The sequence below is a fragment of the Heterodontus francisci genome, chromosome 5, assembly GCF_036365525.1.
Source record: "Heterodontus francisci isolate sHetFra1 chromosome 5, sHetFra1.hap1, whole genome shotgun sequence".
NCBI classification, from domain to species: Eukaryota; Metazoa; Chordata; class Chondrichthyes; order Heterodontiformes; family Heterodontidae; genus Heterodontus; species Heterodontus francisci.
In genome coordinates, this window is record NC_090375.1 from 116,120,061 (window position 1) to 116,144,247 (window position 24,187).

At 42.9% G+C, this 24,187-nt stretch overlaps 1 protein-coding gene across 2 annotated transcripts in view; it reads right to left on the reverse strand.

Annotated features, from left to right (window-relative positions):
• arfgef1 (ADP-ribosylation factor guanine nucleotide-exchange factor 1 (brefeldin A-inhibited)) overlaps window positions 1-24,187 on the reverse strand; it is a 327,463-nt gene that overhangs the window by 196,737 nt on the left and 106,539 nt on the right. For both annotated transcript variants that reach the window (XM_068031959.1, XM_068031958.1), the window contains exons 5-7: window positions 20,336-20,515; window positions 15,968-16,241; window positions 3,480-3,593 (exon numbers count right to left, since the gene is read on the reverse strand). In XM_068031959.1, coding sequence (XP_067888060.1) covers window positions 3,480-3,593; window positions 15,968-16,241; window positions 20,336-20,515 — 568 coding nt within the window. The remainder of the gene's footprint in view (window positions 1-3,479; window positions 3,594-15,967; window positions 16,242-20,335; window positions 20,516-24,187) is intronic.

Sequence of the window (24,187 nt, forward strand, 5' to 3'; positions counted from 1 at the left end):
ACAGGGGGGGGAAAAATCAAAAATAAAACAAACAGAAATTATTTGGCAAAATATTATGACTGAAGTCCTTTACCTACAATAATAGCTCTCCATCAGTCACTGAAAATTGTAGCTCAAATACTGGTGTTGCTGAAACCCACACGGATAAAACTGGTTAAAAAGTCCAAAAAGCAAAACTGTGCTTACATTTCAGTTCCAATTTGCACTGTCTGGAAAATTTGATTGAGGCAATCACCACATTGCAGCCTAACTGTAACTTAAAGCTTTCATCATAACAAAGTGAAGGCATTTTGAAACCTCAAAGGCATAAAAAGTTTCCTGCTAATAAGCAATAAATCTTTGCTGACCAAGGTTCTCTTTCTGCAGATACAGCTTCTTCAGGAAGATACTGTAGGTAGGAAAGCAAGTTGTGAAGAGGACATGAAGAGTCTGCAAAGGGATATGGATAGGTTAAGTGACTGGACTAGATGGTTTCCATCCCAGGGTTTTAAAGCATGTGAGTGAGATCACTGCAGACGTCTTAACTATAATCATCCAAAGTTGTCTCGATTTGGGAACCATTTGTTTCGATTGGAAAATTGCACCTGCCACTCTGCTATTTAAGAAAGATGAGGGGGGGGGGGGGGGGAACATCTGTTGTCAGGAAATTATTAGAGTCTATAATTATGGATAGGATAATGGAACAGTGGCGCAGTGGTTAGCACCGCAGCCTCACAGCTCCAGGGACCCGGGTTCGATTCCGGGTACTGCCTGTGTGGAGTTTGCAAGTTCTCCCTGTGTCTGCGTGGGTTTTCTCCGGGTGCTCCGGTTTCCTCCCACAAGCCAAAAGACTTGCAGGTTGATAGGTAAATTGGCCATTATAAATTGTCACTAATATAGGTAGGTGGTAGGGAAATATAGGGACAGGTGGGGATGTTTGGGAATATGGGATTAGTGTAGGATTAGTATAAAATGGGTGGTTGATGTTCGGCACAGACTCGGTGGGCCGAAGGGCCTGTTTCAGTGCTGTATCTCTAATCTAATCTAAAATGTTCAGCTTATCAGAGTGCCAGCATGGATCTGTAAAGGGTAGGTCGTGCCCGACAAATATGACAATTTTTTTTTGAAGAGGTGACAAGCAGTGGACAGCAAAATGTCCATGGACTTCCAAAAAGGTATCTGATAAAGTCACTCATAAGAGACTGTTCGCTAAGGTTGAAGCTCAAGGAATTGAAGGCAAATTATTGGTTAGGAAATTGGGTGAGTGACAGCAGAGAGAAGGGAGAATAGGCAGGTACTCTAATTGGCAGCATGTGACTAATGGTGTCCTGCAAGGAACTGTGTTGGGGCCTCAACTATTCACTGTATTGATTAGTGACTTAGATGATGGGATAGAAAGCCACATATCCAACTTTGCCAAAGACACAAAGATAGACAGCATTATAAGCAGTGCAGATGGTAGCATAAAACTTCAGAGAGATATTGATAAAGTGAATGAGCAAAGCTTTGGCAAATGGAGTTCGACAAAGGCAAATGTGAGATCATCCACCTTGGACCGAAGAAAGGACAGAACAGAGTACATTCTAAATGGAGAAAAGTTAGAAACAGTGAAAGTCCAAAGAGACGTTGAGGGTGCCAGGTACATATTACAGAAAATAATCAAGAAGGTTAATGGAATACAGGCTTTTATAATTGAGAGGACTAGAATACAAGGGGACTGAAGTCATGATTCAGTTATGCAATGCCTTGGTTAGAATCATAGAAATTTACAGGATGGAAGGAGGCCGTTGTGCCCATCATGTCTGTGCCAGCCGACAAGTAGCTATCCAGCCTAATCCCACTTTCCAGCTCTTGGTCCGTAGCCTTGTAGGTTACAGAACTTGAACTGCATATCCAAGTACCTTTTAAATGTTGGGGTTTTCTGCCTTTACCACTCTTTCAGACTGAGAGTTCCAGATCCCCACCCCATCTGGGTGAAAAGATTTCACCTCAATTCCCCTCTAAACCTCCTATCTCTTATCCTAAATCTATGCCCCCATGTTTATGGATCCCCCAACCAAGGGGAATAGGGCCTTCCTATCCATTCTACCCAGACCCATCATAATTTTATACACTTCAATAAGTTCTCTCGTCAGCCTCCGCTGATCCAAAGAAAACAACCCAAGCCTATCCAATCTTTCCTCATAACTAAAATTCTCCAGTGCAAGCAACATCCTCGTAAGTCTTATTTGTACCCTCTCTAATACAATGACCAGAACTGCATCCAGCATGACCGACAAGCTCTTCTATTCTATGCCTTTGCTAATAAAGACGAGTATCCCGTATGCCTTCTTGACCACCTTATCCACCTTTCCAGCAACTTTCAGGGATCTATGGACATGCACTCCAAGATCCCTCTGTTCCTGTACACTTCTCATTATCCAACAATTTATTGTCTATTCCTTTGCCTTGTTAGCCTTTCGCAAATGGCAATGGAAGCTCGATCAACTGTTCATTTTAAATCAGAGATTGATAAATTTTTGTTAACCAAAGATCTTGAGTATGGGTCAAAGGGCAGATGTATGGGGCTAGGTCGCAGATCAGCCATGATCTCAGTGAATGGGCGGAACAGACTGGAGTGGGCTAAATGACCTAGTGCACTTCCTATGAATAAATGCACCTGATGGTGTGTTACTAAAGCAAAGTGATTAGGTGGTCCCAGGTTTAATTTATTGATTTACCTAAATTTGCTCATTGTACCTTGAAAACTGAAAGATAAATAAATCTTGCATTAGTTGTGTACTGGAAAAAATTGTCTTCAAAACCAACAGAAGTCAAAAAGTAAAACATCAATATGATGAGTTGTCACATGCAATAATTGCAATACATTATACATTGCTTGTTATTTATTTTCATCACCCAAGACTCGTAAGACTGCAGTCAACTCTCCAAACATGTGGAAAATATGAGTATATCATATATGCAATAAAAATTTTTCTCCAAACATTGTTTCCAAATCTGTCTTCATTTTAACTTGCATTTCTCCCCATTACATCATGTCAGTTTTCAACAGGACCAAATCATTCTACGGTACATCATTACCCAATACTTCTGTGTAACATCAGAGTGATATCAAATTTTTTGTCTGCCCTACATTTTAAATTTGTTGATAACAAATGTCATTTTCCTGCTATAGTATTAGAACTATTGTATTGATCCAACTTCACTGATTACATAATTGTTATCTGTAACCTGATGCCAATTTGTGTTTGGCTAGAGATGTAAAACATAAATCAACTACAAAAAATATTTTGAAAGAATCTCTACACACACAAGCAATCATTGCTATTAAAATTTTTGCTCTACTATCCAAATTGAAACTCATACTGGCAGAAAGGGGAAAAATTACCTCGTGAGATTAAGGCATCAAAGAAAATCAAGGAAAAATAAAAATGTCATGAGGACTTACACATGTACAACAAAATTATGAAAATAAATTAACATGAAAATGAATACACTACCTCCAACAACAGTGGTCACCAACTCTTGCAGAATGTTCTGTACAATTTCATGTACATTATCCTCAAATTCAAGACCCTCCCCATGACTGCTGCCTGCAATCCCTTTTGCAAAACCTTGTGTAAGAACAGAATATAAAATGCTCAGAACAAATCAACCAGCCAGGATTAAATTAAAGAAAAAAACAAGCATGGATAAAAGAAGCCCTGACTTTGTCTCAAATAAAGGAAAATGGAGCTTTGAGGATGACTTCCAGTGTGAAATATTAGTAGGGTTTAAATTCTGTTTGCATATGCCCTCAGCAATATAATAGAGATATCAATATAAAAATCAATGCTCATTTTGTTACATGGATTTACCTTCAGTTACGATGGTTCACCAAAACCAAGTGTTTAATATCTATGCATTTGCAGTGCCTTTGGAGAAAATCGATATAAGTGTATTCCCCCTTTTCCTATAACATTTTATATACAACCTATTCCAATAAAATTGATGTTTTTCTTCTTCTTTGGTCACTTAATTACACTATGGCTACATGAAGAGTTATGTTATCTCTGTTCAGCCAAAAGAATGGCCCGGATTTTGTGGTTAACAGCGAACAAATGCCGTACACTTACAGATGCCAACGAATATTTAGTAGGCTTTTGCACAGCAACTGAGGGAGTCTGATATAGTGTGGCGCCCTCAACAGGGGATCCAGGACGTGTGTGAATGAGGCAAGCAACAACACGTCACTTCAACCAACCAGATTGAAGAATCCTTACTGAAGTATGCAGTCTAATTCAGGAAGTATAAGTTAGAATGTTAGAGTCATGTACTGGAAGCAAAATAAAGAGGGAAAGGAAGATGAGATTAGAGAGAAATATAAGAAAAAGTTTAAAATAATTTAAAATCTTCAACATGAATTAAAATCTAAAGAACGAGATTCCACACTTGTAAAAGTAAATTTTCAGTTCCAGATGTAATGCGTTCTTTATGTTGCCTGATGCAACATAAATGAGATGCGTGGAGTCCAGTTATGAAGATCTCAAACAGGTTTATTACAGCAAAACTATTATGTACAGTACAGAACAAACTATTTACAGAACCTTTCTCTCGGTGTTACTGTTGCAGAGACACGGTGGCCTGTAATCACATGACTGCCTCCTGGTACTTAGCTCATTAGCAAACTAAGATCTTAAAGGGACATTACTCTTAAAGGCAATCATACAACACCAGAGAGATTGTTTGGTAGCAATTAAGAGTTATCACACCATTAAAAATTCATTACATTTGAATGGAAAAGCACTAATATTTTCTTGCATGTTTAGTGGGTACCTAGTGGATAAGTACTGCAACTTTACACCCATCACATGTTTAAATGTCAAATCTCTTGACGAGGTGGTGAAGCTCGTAGGGGAGAAGGGAAAAATCCGACAGCAACCTCCTGTTTTCACCAGAGGGTGCTAACGATGAGTGCTAATAGCCTCATCGATACTGATCCTACAAAACCCAGGCCATAGTTTTTCAATCCAAACTTCATACACCACCATATGAACATAAGAAGTAGGGGCAGGAGTAGGCCACTAGGCTCCTCAAGCCTGCTCCGCCATTCAACAAGATCGTGGCAGATCTGATTGTAACCTCGACTCCACATTCCAGTCTACCCCCGATAACCTTTCACCCCCTTATCAAGAATCTACCTCTCCCTTAAAAATATTCAAAGGCTCTGCTTCCACTGCCTTTTGAGGAAAACAGTTCCAAAGACTCACAACACTCAGAAAAAAAACTCTCATCTCTATTTTAAATGGGCAACCCCTTATTTTTAATCAGTGACCCCCAGTTATAGATTCTCCCACAAGAGGAAACATCCTTTCCACATCGACCCTGTCAAGACCCCTCAGGATCTTATATGTTTCAATTAAGTCGCCTCTTACACTTCTAAATTCCAGCGGATACAAGCCTAGCCTGCCCAATCTTTCCTCAGAAGACAGCCTGCCCATTCCAGGTATTAGTCGAGTAAACTTTCTCTGAACTGCTTGCAAAGCATTTATATCCTTCCTTAAATAAGGAGACCAATACTGTACACAGTACTCCAGATGTGGTCTCACCAATGCCCTGTATAACTGAAGCATAACATCCCCACTTTTGTATTCAATTCCTGTCGCAATAAACGATAACATTCTATTAGCTTTTATAATTACTTGCTGTACCTGCATACCAATCTTTTGCGATTCATGCACTAGGACACCCAGATCTCTCTGCATCTGAGCTCAGCAATGTCTCACCATTTGGATAATATGCTTCTTTTTTATTCATCCTGCCAAAATGGACAATTTCTCATTTTCCCACATTATACTCCATTTGCCAGATCTTTGCCCACTCACTTAACCTAGCTAGATCCCTTTGTAGCCTCCTTATGTCCTCTTCACAAGTACTTTCCTACCTATCTTTGTGTCATCAGCAAAGTTAGCAACCAGACCTTCGGTCCCTTCATCTAAGTCATTTATATAAATTGTAAAAAGTGGAGGCCCCAGCACTGATCCCTGTGGCATACCACTCGTTACATCTTGCCAACCAGAAAATGACCCATTTATGCCTACTCTGTTTTTTGTTAGCTAGCTAATCTTCTATCCATGCCAATATGTTACCCCCTACACCATGAGCTTTTATTATCTGCAATAACCTTTGATGTGGCACCTTATCAAATGCCTTCTGGAAATCTAAGTGCAGTATATCCACTGGTTCCCCTTTATCCACAGCACATATTACTTCTTCAAAGTACTCCAATAAATTGGTGAAACATGATTTCCATTTCATAAAGTCATGTTGACTCTGCCTAATTACCTTGAATTTTTCTAAGTGCCCTGCTATAACATCTTTAATAATAGCTTCTAACATTTTCCCAAGACAGATGTTAAGCTAACTGGCCTTATTTCTGTCTCTCTCCCTTTTTGAATAAGCTATTTCCAGTCGAATGGAACCTTCAATGAATCCAGGGAAGCTTGGAAAATTAAAACAAACTATCTCCCTAGCCACTTCTTTTAATACTCTAGGATGAAGTCCATCAGGACGCAGTTACTTGTCTGCCCCGCAGCTCCAACCATTTGCTCAGTACCACTCCCATGGTGATTGAAATGTTGCTGCATTCCTCCCTCCCTTCCATTTCCTGATTTACAGCTATTTCTTGGAGGTTACTTGCATTCTCTACAGTGAAGACTGATGCAAAATACCTGTTCAATTCATCTGCCATTTCCTTATTTTCCATGATTAATTCCCCAGACTCACTTTCTAAAGACCAATGCTCACTTTAAGTCTTTTCTTTAAATGTCTATAGAAACTCTTACTATTTTTTTATATTTCTAGATAGTTTTCCCCTTATTAATCTTTGTCATTCTTCGCTGTTTTTTATATTCTGTCCAATCTGCTGACCTGCCACCCATCTTTACGCAATTATGGGCTGAATTTTACCTTGGGCGGACAGGAATTCGCCACCGACACGAAAGTCGGTGGCGATCCTGCTTCCACCCAGCCTGGGGATCCGTCCCGTATTTTACTGGTCCCCAGGCTTTAACTGTCTCGAGGCGGGACTTCCACCCACTTGAGGGGGAGGTCCCGCCTCAGTTAGCTGCCAGCCAATCAGCGTGCCGGCAGCTCTTAGTCCCAGCAGTGCCACTGGGGGCGGTGGCCACTGCTGGGACTGCAGCCCAGCTGAGGCAATGGACACTGGACAGTGAGTGATTTGGGCTTGCCTCACCAGGGGGATTGGTCCTTCCCTGGTGAGGCTGGAGTGGTAGTTTTGGGGGGGGGGGGGGGGGAGAAACAGAGTCTTGGGTCTCGGGGGTGGGGTGGGAGGCGGGAGGGACCTCAATCGGGCACCCTGTGTCTGACTGCCATGCCCCCCCCCCACCCCGGGGCGCAGAAAGGACGGCAGCTATCCCTGGGCGGCCTTTCACGTTCCCAGCACGCCCACTTGCCACGGGTAAAATACCCGTAGAGGTGGGGCACGGGCCCTCAAGTGGCCATTAAGTGGCCATTAAGTGGCCATTAAGGGCCTTGATTGGCCTCAGGCAGGCAGGCCATATCCCCCCCACCGTAAAGTCGACCGGAGGCGGGAGCGGGGTGGGTAAGCCTCCCGGAGCCTCCCACTCAATTTTTCACCGCCCCCATGCCACCAACTGACCCACTGGGGCAGCGTTAAATTCAGCTGTTTTTTTTTTTACTTTTAACTTCCTTTCTAGACTGCAAATAAAAGCAGAACATAGAGTTTTTGTAGGTACAGATGAATAAATGCCTGAGAAGCAGAAGACAGACAGACATCTCCATTATAAAGACTCAGCAGTATGAGCAAGACAATTTACCAGCTTTTTGCTGGACTTCCTGTCTTTGAAGTACCCAGAAAAAAAAGTCTAGTGACAGCCTCAACATTAAAATAAGGCTCCTATTCAACTTATTTGTAAAATAAGAATATTTTTTTTATTCATTTATGGGATGTGAGCATTGCTGGCTAGGCCAATATTTATTGCCCCTCCCTAATTGCCCTTGAGAAGATGGTCATGAGCTGCCTTCTTGAACCGCTGTACTACAAGGGAGTTAGGTACACCCACAGTGCTGTTAGGAAGGGAGTTCCAGGATTTTCACCCAGCGACAGTGAAGGAACGGCGATATAGTTTCAAGTCCGGATGGTGTAAGACTTGGAGGGGAACTTAGTGGAGGTGTTCCCATGTATTTGCTGTCCTTGTCCTTCTAGTTGGTAGAGGTCACGGGTTTAGAAGGTGCTATCTAAGGAGTCTTGGTGCGTTGCTGCAGTGCATCTTGTAGATGGTACACACTGCTGCCACTGTGCGTCAGTGGTGGAGGGAGTGAATGCTTGTGGATAGGATGCCAATCAAGCAGGCTGCTCTGTCCTGGATGGTGTCGAGCTTCTCGAGTGTTGCAACCATCCAGGCAAGTGGAGAGTATTCCATCACGCTCCTGACTTGTGCCTTGTAGATGGTGGACAGGCTTTGGGGAGTCAGGAGTTGAGTTGCTTGCCTCAGGATTCCTAGCCTCTGACCTGCTCTTGTAGCCACGGTATTTAGATGGCTGTTCCAGTTCAGTTTCTGGTCAATGGTAACCCTTTGAATATTGATGGTGGGGGATTCAGTGATCGTAATACCACTGAATGTCAAGGGGAAATGGTTGAATTCTCTCTTGTTGGAGATAGTCATTGCCTGGCACTTGTGTGGCGCGAATGTTACTTGCCACTTATCAGCCCAAGCCTGGATATTGTCCAGGTCTTGCTACATTTCTACATGGACTGCTTCAGTATCTGGAGTCGTGAATGGTGCTGAACATTGTGCAATCAACGGCAAACATCCCCACTTCTGACCTTATGATGGAGGGAAGGTCATTGATGAAGCAGCTGAAGATGGCTGGGCCCAGGACACTACCCTGAGGAACTCATGCAGTGATATCCTGGAGCTGAGATGCCTGACCTCCAACAATCACAACCATCTTCCTTTGTGGTAGGTATGACTCTAACCAGCAGAGGGTTTTCCCCCTGATTCCCATTGACCTCAGTTTTGCTAGGGCTCCTTGGTGCTATACTCAGTCAAATGCTACCTTGATATCAAGGGCAGTCACTCTCACCTCACGAGTTCAGCTGTTTAGTCCATGTTTGAACCAAGGCTGTAAAGAGGTCAGGAGCTGCGTGGCCCTGGCGGAACCAAATCTAAGCGTCACTGAGCAGGTTATTGCTAAGCAAGCGCCACTTGATAGTACTGTCGATGACATCTTCCATCACTTTACTGATGTTTGAGAGTAGACTGATGGGGCAGTAATTGGCTGGGTTGGACTTGTCCTGCTTTTTGTGTACAGGACATACCTGGGCAATTTTCCACATTGCAGGGTAGATGCCAGTGTTGTAGCTGTACTGGAACAGCTTGGCTAGGGGCACGGCAGGTTCTGAAGCACAGTACGATTCAGTACTATTGCCGGAATCTTGTCAGGGCCCATAGCCTTTGCAGTATCCAGTACCTTCAGTCGTTTCTTGATATCACAAAATATCACGTAACAGTGCCAAGTCACTGTGGTGGAATGTAAGGAGAAAAGGAGAGAGAAAAAGGTCACCTACAGCTACCACTCAGGTTCCTGGATTAATCCTCCTGTTTTCCCTCAAGATTTTCTAACTCAGTTGATGAATTGTCATCTTTTATTCCCTTCTAATAGGGATTTAGGCAGGATACCAAAGCTCCCACTACCTACCTCTTTAGTGAGGGCACAGATAGCAGCAATTATAATGGTGACAACGTCCAAACAGAAAATAGCAATTGAACATTAACTGCATTACCTACAAGATAGATATCTATATCGCTACATTCCAAAGCCGATGGGCCCTGACAATATTCCAGCAAAGTACTGAAGGCTTGTGCTCCAGCATTTGCCGTGCCCCTAGCCAAGCTGTTGCAGTACAGCTACATCTACCCAACATTGTGGAAAATTGCCCAGCTATGTCCTGTACGCAAAAAGCAGGACAAATCCAACCCAGCCAATTACCGCCCCATCAGTCTACTCTCAAACATCAGTTAAATGATGCAATGTGTCATCAACAGTGCTATCAAGTGGCACTTGTTTAGCAATAACCTGCTCAGTTTGAATTCCTCTCGGGCCACTCAGCTCCTGACCTCATTACAGCCTTGGTTCAAACATGGACAAAAGAGTTGAACTCAAAAGGTGAGGTGAGAGTGACTGCCCTTAACATCAAGGCAGTATTTGACCGAGTATGGCATGAAGGAGCCCTCGCAAAACTGGAGTCAATGGGAATCAGGGGGAAAACTCTCTGCTGGTTGGAGTCATACCTAGCGCAAAGGAAGATGGCTGTGGTTGTTGGAGGTCAATCATCTCCGCTCCAGGATATCACTGCAGGAATTCCTCAGGGTAGTGTCCGAGGCCCAACCACCTTCAGCTGCTTCAATAACCTTCCTTCAATCATAAGGTCAGAAGTGGGGATGTTTGCTGATGATTGCACAATGTTCAGCACCATTCGCCACTCCTCAGATAATGAAGCTGTTTGTGTAGAAACTCAGCAATACCTGGACAAAATATAGGCTTGGGCTGATAAGTGGCAAGGAACATTTGCACCACACAAATGCCAGGCAATGACCATCTCAAACAAGAGAGATTCTATCGGTCTCCCCATGACATTTAATGGTATTACCATCGCTGAATCCCCCACTAACAACATCCTGGGGGGGTTATCATTTACCAGAAACTGAACTGGAGTAGCCATATAAATACTGTGGCTACAAGAGCAGGTCAGAGGCTAGGAATCCTGCAGCAAGTAACTCACCTCCTGACACCCCAAAGCCTGTCCACCATCTACAAGGCACAAGTCAGGAGTGTGATGGAATACTCTCCACTTGCCTGGATGGGTGCAGCTCCAACACTCAAGAAGCTCGACACAATCCAGGACAGAGCAGCCCACTTGATCGGCACACCATGCACAAACATTCACTCCTTCACCACTGCACAGTGGCAGCAGTATGTATCATCTACAAGATGCACTGCAGCAACGCACCAAGACTCCTTAGACAGCACCTTCTAAACCCACGACCTCTACCAACTAGAAGGATAAGCGCAGCAAATGCATGGGAACACCACCACCTGCAAGTTCCCCTCCAAGTCACACACCATCCGGACTTGAAACTATATCGCCGTTCCTTCACTGTCGCTGGGTCAAAATCCTGGAACTCCCTTCCTAACAGCACTGTGGGTGTCCCTACCTCACATGGACAGTAGCGGTTCAAGAAGGCAGCTCACCGCCGTTTTCTCAAGGGCAATTAGGGAGGGGCAATAAATGCCGTCCTAGCCAGCAATACCCACATCCCATGAACAAATAAAAAAAAGATTTGATCCCTCTCTAAGGTTAGGGATTGGCAATAAATTTGTCTTCAGTTTTACCAGCATACAAATGGATGTTTTGGAAGCATATATCAAGAATTCAGACCTGCACTTCCCACAATTTTCCATCCAATAAAAGTAATGAGCGATTCATCATGAAGCAGGGTATACTGGAGTTCTTCATTTGTTCTCCTAAAGCACCAAGTTGTGTTGCAGATACAGTGAAGACAAAAAGTTACCAAGCTAATTCATAACTGTGTGGCTTTCACAATGTGCTCATATAATGCAGCATTAAGTGAAAGCAGGGACCTCATTTTCTCCACAGGCACTACACACATTAGACAAAATCTTATAGCTAAAGATGATAAATTACTCTTATTGAGATTAATGTATTATATCTCATGGAATTTAATGGTGGCCTAGAGTTTTAAAAATTTATGAATATCTTTTTGCTTCACTGTGATAACTCTCAAAAAAAATCTGGGCATAAACTAATTATATCTAAACATCCTGAATATATTCAAATCACCATGCACAGTGTTCACTGCACTGCCACATATGATCTCATGTTTTTCATAATTGAATTATCACTGACATAAGGTTCTTTGATCTTAATATTTTACAAAACTCAGAGGCAAAATAATGATAGACCTACCTTCAGTATAGTCTTCCTTATTCTTTAAGTTCAGCTTCCACATATGATAGGATGCAGTCCATCAATCCTGGGAACAATCACCTGGGTATTTGCTCTTCAGGAAATTGTCCTTTTGAGCACTTATATTTTCCTACTCTGCTTTAATAATTACCTGAGACTCTTTGGCCAGAGAAGGCAGGATTAGGATCCTGAAAACAGAACATTGAAAGCCAAAAAAATAACAGAAAAATGCTTCAAGGAGTATGGTGTAGCCTGAAATGCAGAACGAATTTTGTGTGCAAAGGTCCTACTTCGGAAAAAAATGAGAAAGCCATACTGAAGTTTGGTAATCTAACATTTTTTTCCTGGATTCATTCCTCACATGTATATACAAAAGTAATGAAAGGATTACTGGTCGTGTTTCTGAAGACTTGTAACTTCTGAGCAGCTTGATGCAAACCACTCATCACTCCAATCAATCTGGACAAGACTTTATACTTCAGGAAAAGCATGTTGATTCTCTATGTCGTTGCCTTGAAGATAGCCTCAATTTGAACCTCCATTTATTGAACCAAGAAATGGCTACTGCAACAATACAGTGAGCTCCAACTTCCTACAAAGCCTCTTCATCCAATATCCATATGTGCTTGTACTAAAATAGGTGGTGCAACCTTTCACTGGCAGATATCAAGAAACAGCTGAAGGCACTGGATACAGCAAAGGCTAGGGGACCTGAGAAAATCCCAGCTGTAGTACTGAAGACTTGAGCTCCAGAACTAGCCGTGTCTCTATCCAAACTGTTTCAGTACAGCTACAACAGTGGTATCTACCTGACAATGTGGAAAATAGCCCAGGTATATCCTGTCCACTATAAGCAGGACAAATTGAATCCAGCCCCATCAGTCTACTCTCATTCATCAGCAAAGTGATGGAAGGTGTTGTTGACAATGCTATCAAGTGGCAGTTACTCACCAATATGCTGCTCAACGATGCCCAGTTTGGATTCCGCCAGGGCCTCTCGACTCCAGACCTCATTACAGCCTTGGTTCACACGAGGACAAAAGATCTGAACTCAAGAGGTGAGGTGAGAGTGACTGCCCTTCACATCAAGACAGAATTTGACTGAGTGTGGCATCAAGGAATCCTAGCAAAATTAAAGTCAATGGGAATCAGGGGGAAAACTCTCCACTGGTTGGAGTCATATCTAGCACAAAGGAAGGCGGCTGTGGTTGTTGGAGGCCAATCATTTCAGCCCCAGGACATCGCTGCAGGAGTTCCTCAATACAGTGTCCTAGCCCAACCATCTTCAGCTACTTCATCAATAATCTTTCCTCCATCATATGTTCAGAAGTGGGGACATTTGCTGATGATTGCACAGCATTCTGTACTGTTCCCAACTCCTTAGATGGAAGCAGTCCATGTCCACATGCAGCTCGACCTGGATAATATTCAGGCTTGGGCTGATAAGTGGGAAGTGACAGTCGTGGCACACAGCTGCCTGGCAATGACCATCTCCAACAAGGGAATCGAACTATCGCCCCTTGACGTTCAATGACATTACCATTGCTGAATCCCCCAACATCAACGTCCTAGGGGTATCACCATTTACCAGAAACCGAACTGGACAAGCCATATAAATACTGTGGCTACAAGAGCAGGTCTGGGAATTCTGCGGCGAGTACTTTATCTCCTAACTCCTCAAAGTCTGTCCACCATCTACAAGGCACAAGTCAGGAATATAATGGAATACTCTTGACTTGCTTGGATGAGTGCAGCTCGAACAGCATTCAAGAAGCTCAACATCATCCAGAACAAAGTAGCCCGCTTGATTGCCACCCCATCCACCACCTTCAACATTTGCTCCCTCCATGACAGGCATTCAGTGGCAGCAGTGCACAACATCTACAAGATGCACTGCAGCAACTCACCAATGTTCCTTCAATCTTCCACCCCACAACTTCAACCACCTAGAAGAACATGGGCAGCAGACACATGGAAACACCACCAACTGCAAGTTCCCCTCCAAGTCACACACCATTCTGACTTGGAACTATATCGCCACTTCTTCACTGTCACTGGGTTAAAATCCTGGAGCTTCCTCTCTAACAGCACCGTGCGTGCACCTACAGCACATGGACTGAAGCAGTTCAAGGCGGCGGCTCAATATCATCTTCTGAAGGGCAATTAGGGATCGGCAATAAAAGCTGGTCTTGTCAGCGTCACTTAAATCCCATGAATGAATAAAAAGAAATTAATGGTAGCAAGTAGAAATTCCACAATGCAATTTTCTGAAATACAGGCAAACTGCCTACATACCAAGTAATATAAGCCAGATTCACCATCAGCACAAGCTGCTCACTAACAACCTCTGTTGAGGAAAAGGCAGGTAAGGTACCAGCCTTGAGGGAGAGAAATTTAAGATTCCTAAAACCCATAGATTCCAAGCCATTTGATATCAACTTGTTCAGGACCAAATCCAGAATCAGAATAGGGCATGAAAGTTTGCAGCTTCCAAATGTTTCATAAATCAAGATACAATGCGTATTCCCTTTGCATAATAACGGTCAGAAACAGCTGATCGCAAAACAAAAGCATCATAGATCCACAGTGAGTTTGGAGAGTCCCAAATCTATAACATCTTTAAGCTTGATGAGACGGTTTGATTGCTACTGTTCGTTGAAATATGCATTTGATCTGATCTTCATTTTCAAAAGGAAAAACTGCAGCACAAGACAGAAAGCTCCATCAATCCGTTCTAAAGGCTGGACAAATAAAAAGAGCTCCTTGCCTCAATAGCAACCAGAGCTTTCGTATTGAGGGCATCTTCAGCAAATCTTGGAATAATTGTTACTTGAACAATAATATCCTTAATTCTTAATAATCAAGTGTGAACCAAATTGATTTGGATGTGTAATGTGCATAAAAGCTTGATTTAATTAACCTGAAGTAGGTGATGTGCATTTGTACATTTACTCTAAAGAAAGTTACTTTGACAACTTCTGAAGAACGAGACCTTTCCACGGGATACATGACTCACTGTACTTCATTTGGGCCTGGAAAACAACAGATATGCCAACAAGTGGTTTTGAAAACATGAACCATTTGGAGCACATAATACACCCTATCTGGCCTAGGAACCACTGCAACTGCATGGAACAGACTCACTCAGATGATGCTCACTGTGGTTCCTATTAGGGTAGAAAGATGAAATCTTTGAAGATGTGGCTAGCAGAAACAGCTACAATACAATGCCTTTACTGGGGTCTGTCCTTAGTTAAAATTCAAATGAATGCTGAATCTGCAACCACTTCTAGCTGGAGTTCAGCGTCAGAATTAACTTGGTCAGTGCTTGTTTCTATGAAAGAAGGGGCAGGTAATTGCCTGATTTTTAAACACCCCATCAGTCACAAGCGATGTTGGTTGAATCCATGATTGGTGCCAAAACCCAAAAGGTAAAATTGTTTAATAACCAATGCTAGAGAAAGCTTTCTTCCAACTGCGTGATCCAGTCTGGGACATGGCTCAGTGAATTGTTAAAATCATCATCTTGTAACCTCTCACTACTCATGGTTAATTTTCCATCACACTGGCTAGAGCCACAGGTATATCTGCATCAAAAACAGAAGATATTTGACATCCTGGTAGGCAGGTTCATCTTCCAATAGATTCGTAACCGTCAACAGAAACTGAAGAAATTAAATGCTTATTCAGATTTTTCCCTTGCGTGGAATGCTACATGGATCTGGTGCTGATAATGGAAGGAAATAATTGTAGGTACAACGTAGAGCAAGGCATCTGAATCAAGTGGAGCCAGAATTCTTTTAAAGCGGCCTACATTCTACTATATATGGAAACTGAACTCAGAAACAATACCATTTACCCACCCTGCAGTGCATATCTAAGGAAACAACAAAATAAATAATTTCCTTTCTTTAAACTAGTACTTTCCTAAGTCAGAAAAACTAGGAATAAAAGTCTATGAACAAACTTATTTACTTTTAGCTGCTGTGGCCTGGTCAACCTCTGTTTGTTCATTTTCTGCATTACAAATGTCAGTCCCATTTTCTGGCTCTGTATCCTCCTGAATATGCTTGTCCACCTCATTGATGTGGCCCGATTCCATTTCAGGCACCTGCGCCAGCTCAAGAATAGGCTGCTCCTCAAGTCGACTCAGTTGGGGGGATTCAGGTTCATACTGGTTCACACTGGGCTGCTGGAGATGATGCTGTTGCCGTAGTCTCTCCTTTTCCATTTGTTTTACTTCCTGCAGCTGGATGCACAAAGACATAGTTTAAAACGGAAAATAGAGCACTGTCTTCCATCTCTGAGTTATAGCGTGTTAAATTTGACATTGCGTTTTGGCAAAGATCGGCATAGATTTTGGCAACATGTTCAAGGACTTGAGAGGAAAAGAAAATTGGAGATAACAGTGTAGTTTCAAGGACTGAAGGGCTGAGAATGCTTTTTTTAAAAAAAAATGGTGATGGTGGTTTGAAAGAGAAAGCAACAAGTACTGAGCAGGGGGAACCATTTACAATGTCAGCCAGGAAGAATAGTTGGATGGTCAGTATTTTAGCAGGAATGGGATCAAGGGAGCAAAAAGTGTGTTGCATGGATGAGATGAGTTTGAAGAGCGCACGAGGGGAGACAAAACAGAAACCAGAGAAAGATGTAGGATCAGGACTGAGGCAGGGAGAGCCTGGAGGAAGGCTTGGCGGACAAGGACTATAGGGAAACAGCAGAAACTGCCAATGATGCTTTCACACCTGCCACAGCAAGTAAATAGCCCTAGCTGAAGTCATAAACTAGACAGTCCAGGTTGGGTTCCACTCACGATCTGATTATAGCCACAGCTTCTCCAGCAATAACTTATTTTCCTGCCCCCGCACCATGACCTCTGTAATTCTATAAAGTTCTAGCCTTGGTTTTTATCTTCCTCTTTTACCTTCTGTCCTTTGGTAATAACATGCACAAACACGAGCTCAACTTCCACATATACACTGACAACACCTGGCTACATCTCTCCATCACCTCTCTCAACCCCTCCACTGCCTTTGTGGTGTTTCAAAGTGTGGGTTTCAGTCAGCTGAAGTCACGATGCCTATGGTGGGGTGAAGGAAAGGAGGGGACACATAGAGGCCAAAGCTGGAGGAACAGGAGCTTGGGGGATTTGTAGTACTGGAGAAACTTAAGAGATAGGGATTGGTGAGACCAGAAATGGATTTGAATAAGAGGATGAGAATTTTAAATCTAAGGCGTTGAAGGACTGAGAACCAATGTAAATCAGCGAGGACAGGGGTGATGGGTGATTAGGACTTGGGATGCAGTGTGGGAAGTGGGTTCACACTACCCATGTACCTCGTTGTACTGGGCTGTTTGTGGGGATCACCACAAGATGAGTTAAAACAGCTTTCTGCTGAACAGGGATACATTGTGAAGCAGGCTGAAGGCAAAGGTGAAGAGCTGAAGGAATGTGTCTTGTTCATCTGGGAAATGCTGGCCTGGGCACTGTGTTTACAGTAAAAAAAAAAGTGATTGCAAGCGCTTAAATGGCCCATTTAACCATGATAACAAAATGATTAGAAGAGACTGAAATGAGCGAAGTGCATCTTCTTAGCTCCACATTGTTATTCTGATGCTACATTTGTGTGTCTTGTGATATATTGTGATTTAGTGCTAGTATGCATGGAATATAGAGATCAAAAAGTAGAATTAGTATAAGAGTTTTGAGTAAATTGTTGTATGTTGCACTCATACAGAATCATGGAGTGTGATGTACCCGAGTACTCATGTTGGATCATTCAATATAACCTCATTGAAGACCTGATTCTATATTGTTACAACTGATATATGTACTCTGGTGTTTAAAGTAACTAAATGAATTAGAAGAAAGCAGTCCCAACATGGGGCTTTGAAAGATCTGAATTTTTTTTTTTTAAAAAGACGACCCAGGATGGGAGGCCGACCAGGATAGCATTGGCTTAAAGCGAGCATGGAGAAGACAAAGGGAAGGATGAGGATTTCAACATCAGGAGAGCTGAAGTAGAGGCAGAAGTGGGAAATGTTAGAGAGGTGAAGGTAGGTGGTCTTTGCAGTGGAGAGTGCTCAACATCAGAAAGACCAAAGAAATTGTCCATAATTTCCCCAGCACAAATTCAGTAAAACTGACTCCAGTTCTAATCCCCTTCCCACCCACTGTCTCAGATTTTTCAAAGCCCCACTGTCCTGTTCCAATCCCATGTACTCCACATCACAAAGATGAGCTACTTCCTGGTCCAGTTATCATGTGTAGACTTTAAAAACAGCATTTCTTTTGCAAGTATTAACTTGGAAAGTACAAATTTCAATTATAATTCATCTTCACATATTGGATCTGCAAGCGATTATAATTTATTAAAAACCCTGCCAAAAAAGGTTAGGCTAAATTAGATTGACAAATTATATATCACAATTCCTCACAATAAATCAACATGCATTCTCACCCATTCTATAAATCAACAATTTCTGACATTTTATTTCATTCCTGATTGCATATATCTACCTCCCTATCAATACTACTGCACTGATTATTTCTCAAAGTTATTTTAAGTTTCCCAACTAAAATTTCAAATAAGACCAGCGCATCCCACATGGCATTGTTTATATTGGGTAGGAGATTACACTGCTGTGGTGGGGAGAAAGACGAAAGCAATGGAGGAGTGTGGGTGCACATACCCACTGAAAAAATTTGGAACAAAGTCTGAGAGAGATGTGCTTAGTGAGAGTAAAGCTTTTTGGATTGGTCTATTATGAACATTTAAGTAGTTAACAACTTGTATTTATATACCTTTAATATAGCAAAATCTCAAGGCACAAGAGTTGGTAAACAAAATTTAACAATGATATAACAAATTATTTGGACAGATTACCAAAAGCTTGGTCAGAGGTAGGTTTTAATGACCATCTTAAAGGAGAGTGAGATAGAGAGTCAGAGGTTGAGGGAAGCAATTCCAGAGCTTAGGGCCTAGACAGCTGAAGGCCAGCAATGGGGGAGCAATGAAAATTAGAGAAGCACAAACAGCCACAATTTGAGGAGCACAGAGATCTTCGATTTGGCTGCAGATATCGGAAGGGACAGGGCCATGGAAGGATTTGGGTACACGAGTCAGAATTTTAAAACTAAGGCATTACAAGATCAGGAGTCAAAGTGCACAGGGGTGATGTTGAACGGGCGTGGTAGATTTAGGAAACAGGCAGCAAAGTGCTGGATAAGCTCAAGTTTACCAAGGTGCAAGGTGTGAGGCCATCCAAGAAAGCATTCAAATAGTCAGGTTCAGAAGTAACAAAGGCATGGATGAAGGTTTCAGCAGATGAGCTGAGGCAAGGGCAGACACGAGCAGTGTTACAGAGTTGGAAGTAGCCAGTTTTGGTAATGAAGCAGATATGGAGTTGGAAGCTCATCTCAAGGTCATGTAGGATGCCATGGATGCCAACCTTCTGGTTCCGCCTCAGAGTGTGACAGGGAGTCAGTGGCTAGGGGAATGGAGTTTATGGTGGGAATCAAAAACAGTGGCTTTGGTCTTCCCAATGTTTAGTTGGAGGAAATGTCTGCTCATCCAAGATGTCAGGCAAGCAGCATGACAAATCAGAGGCAGTTGTTTGGGGGGTCAAGAGGTGGTGAGATAGAGCTGGGTATCATCAGCATATATGTGGAAGCTGACACTGCTTTCAAATGATGTCATCAAGTGGCAGCATATAGATGAGAAAAAGGAGGGGGCCAAGCATAGATCCTTGGGGAACACCAAAGGTAATAGTGCTGGAGTGGAAAGAGAAGCATTTACAGATGATTCTCTGGCTATGACTGGATAGACGGGAATGGAGCCAGATGAGAGCTATCCCACCCAGCTGGACGACAACAGAGAGCCACTGGAGGAGGATGGTGTAGTCAACTGTATCAAAGGTTGCAGAAAGGTCAAGGAGGATGGGGAAGGATAGTTTACAATGGTCACAACCATACAATGTCATATGGGATTTGGATCATATGCTCATGCATAAAAATTAGGAAAAAACAATTGCCATAATCATTTAGAATTCATCAATCCATCCATTATATTTTAAATAGTATATAGGCACACCTTTTGTTCATCACATTTCAGGTCTCGCTGGCAAGTTTATTCTCCTTACATAACCATAATCACAGAAGTAAATACAAGTATATAACATACTGTAACTACAAAATATAAGCAACCCTTGCATACAGATAGCTTTTAATGTCGAAGTTTTCTGAGACATTCCAACGAACAACTCCTTTGCTGTTCCACGAAACAGAGTGTGTCTTTTTTTGAAATTCTGAATTGACCGTACCTTCAAGAATTCAATACTCACTGCTTGGTTTTCCATTCGTGCAAATATAACATTCAACATCTGTGTTAGCGTTGCCTTGGCTGTGGTTTGGTTTATTAAGTTTTTGCTGGCCAGGTAAATATTGTAGCACGTTCTAACAGCCTGCAACACAGTTCCTTCGTGTATTTCTATGTGCTGAGATGTTACTGCAGTTAGCAAGGCCTAAACAGAGGGTTGGGGGAATAAAATAAATATTACTTTGATGAAGACACTTCTATAACAGTATCAAAATCACAAAAGATATTTCGACGAAACAGTTCACACCTGCATGCAGCAAGACCTGAACTTCATTCAGGCTTGGGCTGCTAAATGGCAAGTAACAGTCGCACCACACAAGTGCCAAGCCTTGCAAGTGATGCCCACATCCCATGAACAAATAAAAAAAGGTCAAAGTGGGAAAAAAAAAGAGGACAATCAGCCCATCAAGCCCACTTCATCCAAACTCTTGATTATTTTATGGTGGGTTTCTTCTCTTCCTCCCCACTCACCACCAATACTATTATGTGGGCAAAAGGTTTATACATTTTTAATTCTTTCATGAGATGTTACTGTCGTTGGCTAGGCCAGCATTTGTTGCCCATTCCTAATTGCCCTTCAAAAGGTGGTGAGTCACCTTCTTGAACCGCTGCAGTCCATCCAGGTTAGGTACACCCAGTGTTGTTGGGGAGTCCCAGGTTTTTGACCTAGCGACAGGGAAGGAACAGCAATGCAGTTCCAAGTTAGGGTGGTGTGTGGCTTGGAGGGGAACTTGAAGTTGGTGGTGTTCCATGCGCCTGCTGCCCTTGTCCTTCTAAGTGGTAGAGATTGTGGGTTTAGAAGGTGCTGTTGAAGGAGGCTTGGCAAGTTGCTGCAGTGCATCTTGTAGACAGTACACACTGCTGTCACTGTGCGTCAGTGGTGGAGGGAGTGAATGTTGGTGGTGTGGATGGGGTGCCATACAGGCTGCTTTGTCCTGGGTGGTGTCGAGCTTCCTGAGTGTTGTTGGAACTACACTCATTCAGGCAAGTGGACAGTATTCCATCACACTCCTGATTCTTGTCTTGTAGATGGTGGAAAGGCTTTGGAAAGTCAGGTGAGTTCCTCGCCGCAGAATTCCTAGCCTCTGACCTGCTCTCGAAGCCACAGTATTTATATGGCCGGTCCAGTTAAGTTTCCGGTCAATGGTAACCCGTAGTATGTTGATGGTGGGAGATTCAGCAATGGTAATGCCATTGAAAGTCAAGTGGAGATGGTTCAATTGTCTCCTGTTGGAGATGGTCATTGTCTGGCACTTGTGAGGCACGAATGCTACTTGTCACTCATCAGCCCAAGCCTGAATGTTGTCCAGGTTTTGTTGCACACGGGCATGGACTGCTTTATAATCTGTGGAGTTACGAATGGTACTGAACACTGTACAATCAGCAAACATCTGCACTTCTGACCATATGATGGAGGGAAAGTCATTGATGAAATAGCTGAAAATGGTTGAGCTGAGGACTCCTGCAGCAATTTCCTGAGGCTGAGATGATTGGCCTCCAACAAGCCCAACCATCTTTCTTTGTGCTAGGTATGACTCCAACCAGTTTTCTCCAATTCCCATTGACTTCAATTTTGCTAGGGCTCAGTGATGCCACACTTGGTCAAATGTTGCCACGATGTGAAGGGCTGTCACTCTCACCTCACTTCACTATAATTGTTAATATCACACACATTCATAGGTAGCTGTTAATTTACAAAATAGTAGCCACATTTAAGAATGTGCAGCAGGGCACTGTATTCACAGGCTGAGTTTGGTTAATTACATTGTTAAAGTAAAATGGATCGTGTATTAAATTTAAAATTGGCTGCATTTGCTGACAATGCAGTGCTGGCACATGCAGCTGAAACGTCACTGTCTGCCACATCTCTGGCGTTGACAGTAAAGATGGTACTGCTCAATTTGTCGCAAAAAGTAAACGCAGCCCCCCACAGTAGCTGCGATCACTGCCACCATCCCATCCCAACAGTATCTGTGCTACTACAGAACCAAATAATCTCATTGGAAGGCATCTTTCAGTTCAAGTGGCCTCCTTCTGTGCCTTAAACTTTCCACGATTCTATGATTCTTTGTATGATGCTTCTTATTCTAACATATTGGTTTTGGAAACAGATTCATGTGGCTTATTCTCTCGCACAATTACAGCAGTGCAAACGGATTCTGGGCTATAATTCAAATAGAAGCCTTTGCGCTTCTCTTGGCTGCTCCCTCCTGCGTCCGTCTGATCACCACTTATCACCTCCTCAGCCACTCGCTCCCGCCCTCACCGCTTCCCCACTTTGGCTGCACTCTCCCTGCTCCCCCCCACCAACGGCAGCTCACTTCATGCCTCGCCGCTTCACTTCTTGAACACTGGCTCCTGCATCGCCCTGTCACCCCTTGGCTGCTCGCTCCCCGTCTTGCCGCCTCGTTCTCCGCACCCCACCGTTTCTTCGGGCAATGAGCGGCCAGGGAGGGGTGGAGGAGCGGCGAGGGTGGGAACAAATGGCTGAGGAGGAGAAGCGGCGACGCGGGTGCAAGTGGCTGATGGAAGGCGGTGGGGAGCGAGTGGCCAAGGGGGGGAAGCGGTGAGGGCAAGAGCGAGTGGCTGAGGGAAGGCAGCGGTGAGGTGGGGAGCGAACAGTCCCGTTCCAGCATGCAATGATGTTTTAGAGTGCATGCGCAAATTAGTCCTGGAAAGCCTACGCATGCGCAGCACCACACTGGCAGGAAGACACTATTCTGCGCGTATTTGCAGCTGAGAACACACTGATGATGTCAGCGTTTGGCTGCGTTGTCAGCAGTCACATTGTTTAAAATGACCTAATCCGAACAAGCCATGTTAAATCACTCTTTTTCTAGGTTGAAACAGAGTAAGTCTGTTGGCAATAGATATTGATGTCTGATAATGTAAAAGTCAAAAACAAAACTGCACAATGGCCTTTTTCATGTGGGAATTAAGTCATTCACACATCTTTGACAGAAAATATAACAAATTCACAAGCTGTTGTCATTCAATTCATTTTTTTAATAACTTGACCACTACCCACTGTCAAGTTAAAATTTGCTGTTTGTCTGACATGATCATTTTTGTGTATACATTTGAATTTTAGTAGGGAATTTATACAGCACAACGCTTATTTTGTATTATGACTTGTTCCTTCCATGTATGAACTTTGTTATTTTTCCTTCCATTCTGTCAGCATTATTGCTAACAACTTACCCTCTTAAAAAAAAAACTTGCTGCTTTTGAAAGTATTGCCATCTTGCAGGGAAGCAGAAATAGGTTATCAATGGAAATTGTTCACTCAGTTAAAAAAGCATTGGTTCCAGCAGTGTGAATTATGATGAGCATAAAATCTAAAATTTAAATTTAAAAATGAAGTCTGATGTGATGGAGTATCACAGGGTTGTCAAACCTTTTCACGTGGGGGGGGGGGCACAGTACAATTTTTGTCTTAAATAGGGGGCCGGTGAGACAATTTCAGAAAGAAAAAGGCATTAAAAAGTTATCTTGCTATTAATCAATGCAACAACAAATGTGCATTTTCATCTCTGAAATACACCCGCGAACCAGATGGAAACCTTTGGCAGGCCGGATCCTGTCCCGCGGGCCATATGTTGGACAACCCTGGTCTACCATTTTCAAAGACCAGAGTGCGCTATATGATAAGCCCAGTCACCAGAAGCAATTACCACACATGTTCTGCCAATTGTTTCCTGAGCATACTAACACGACCTTACAACAAACTATAGGGTATTCAGACTCGCCTATGAGAAAGATCTAAGAAACGAGAGCTGAAATAATTTAAGGCAAGAAGTTTACAAAAGACCCAAAA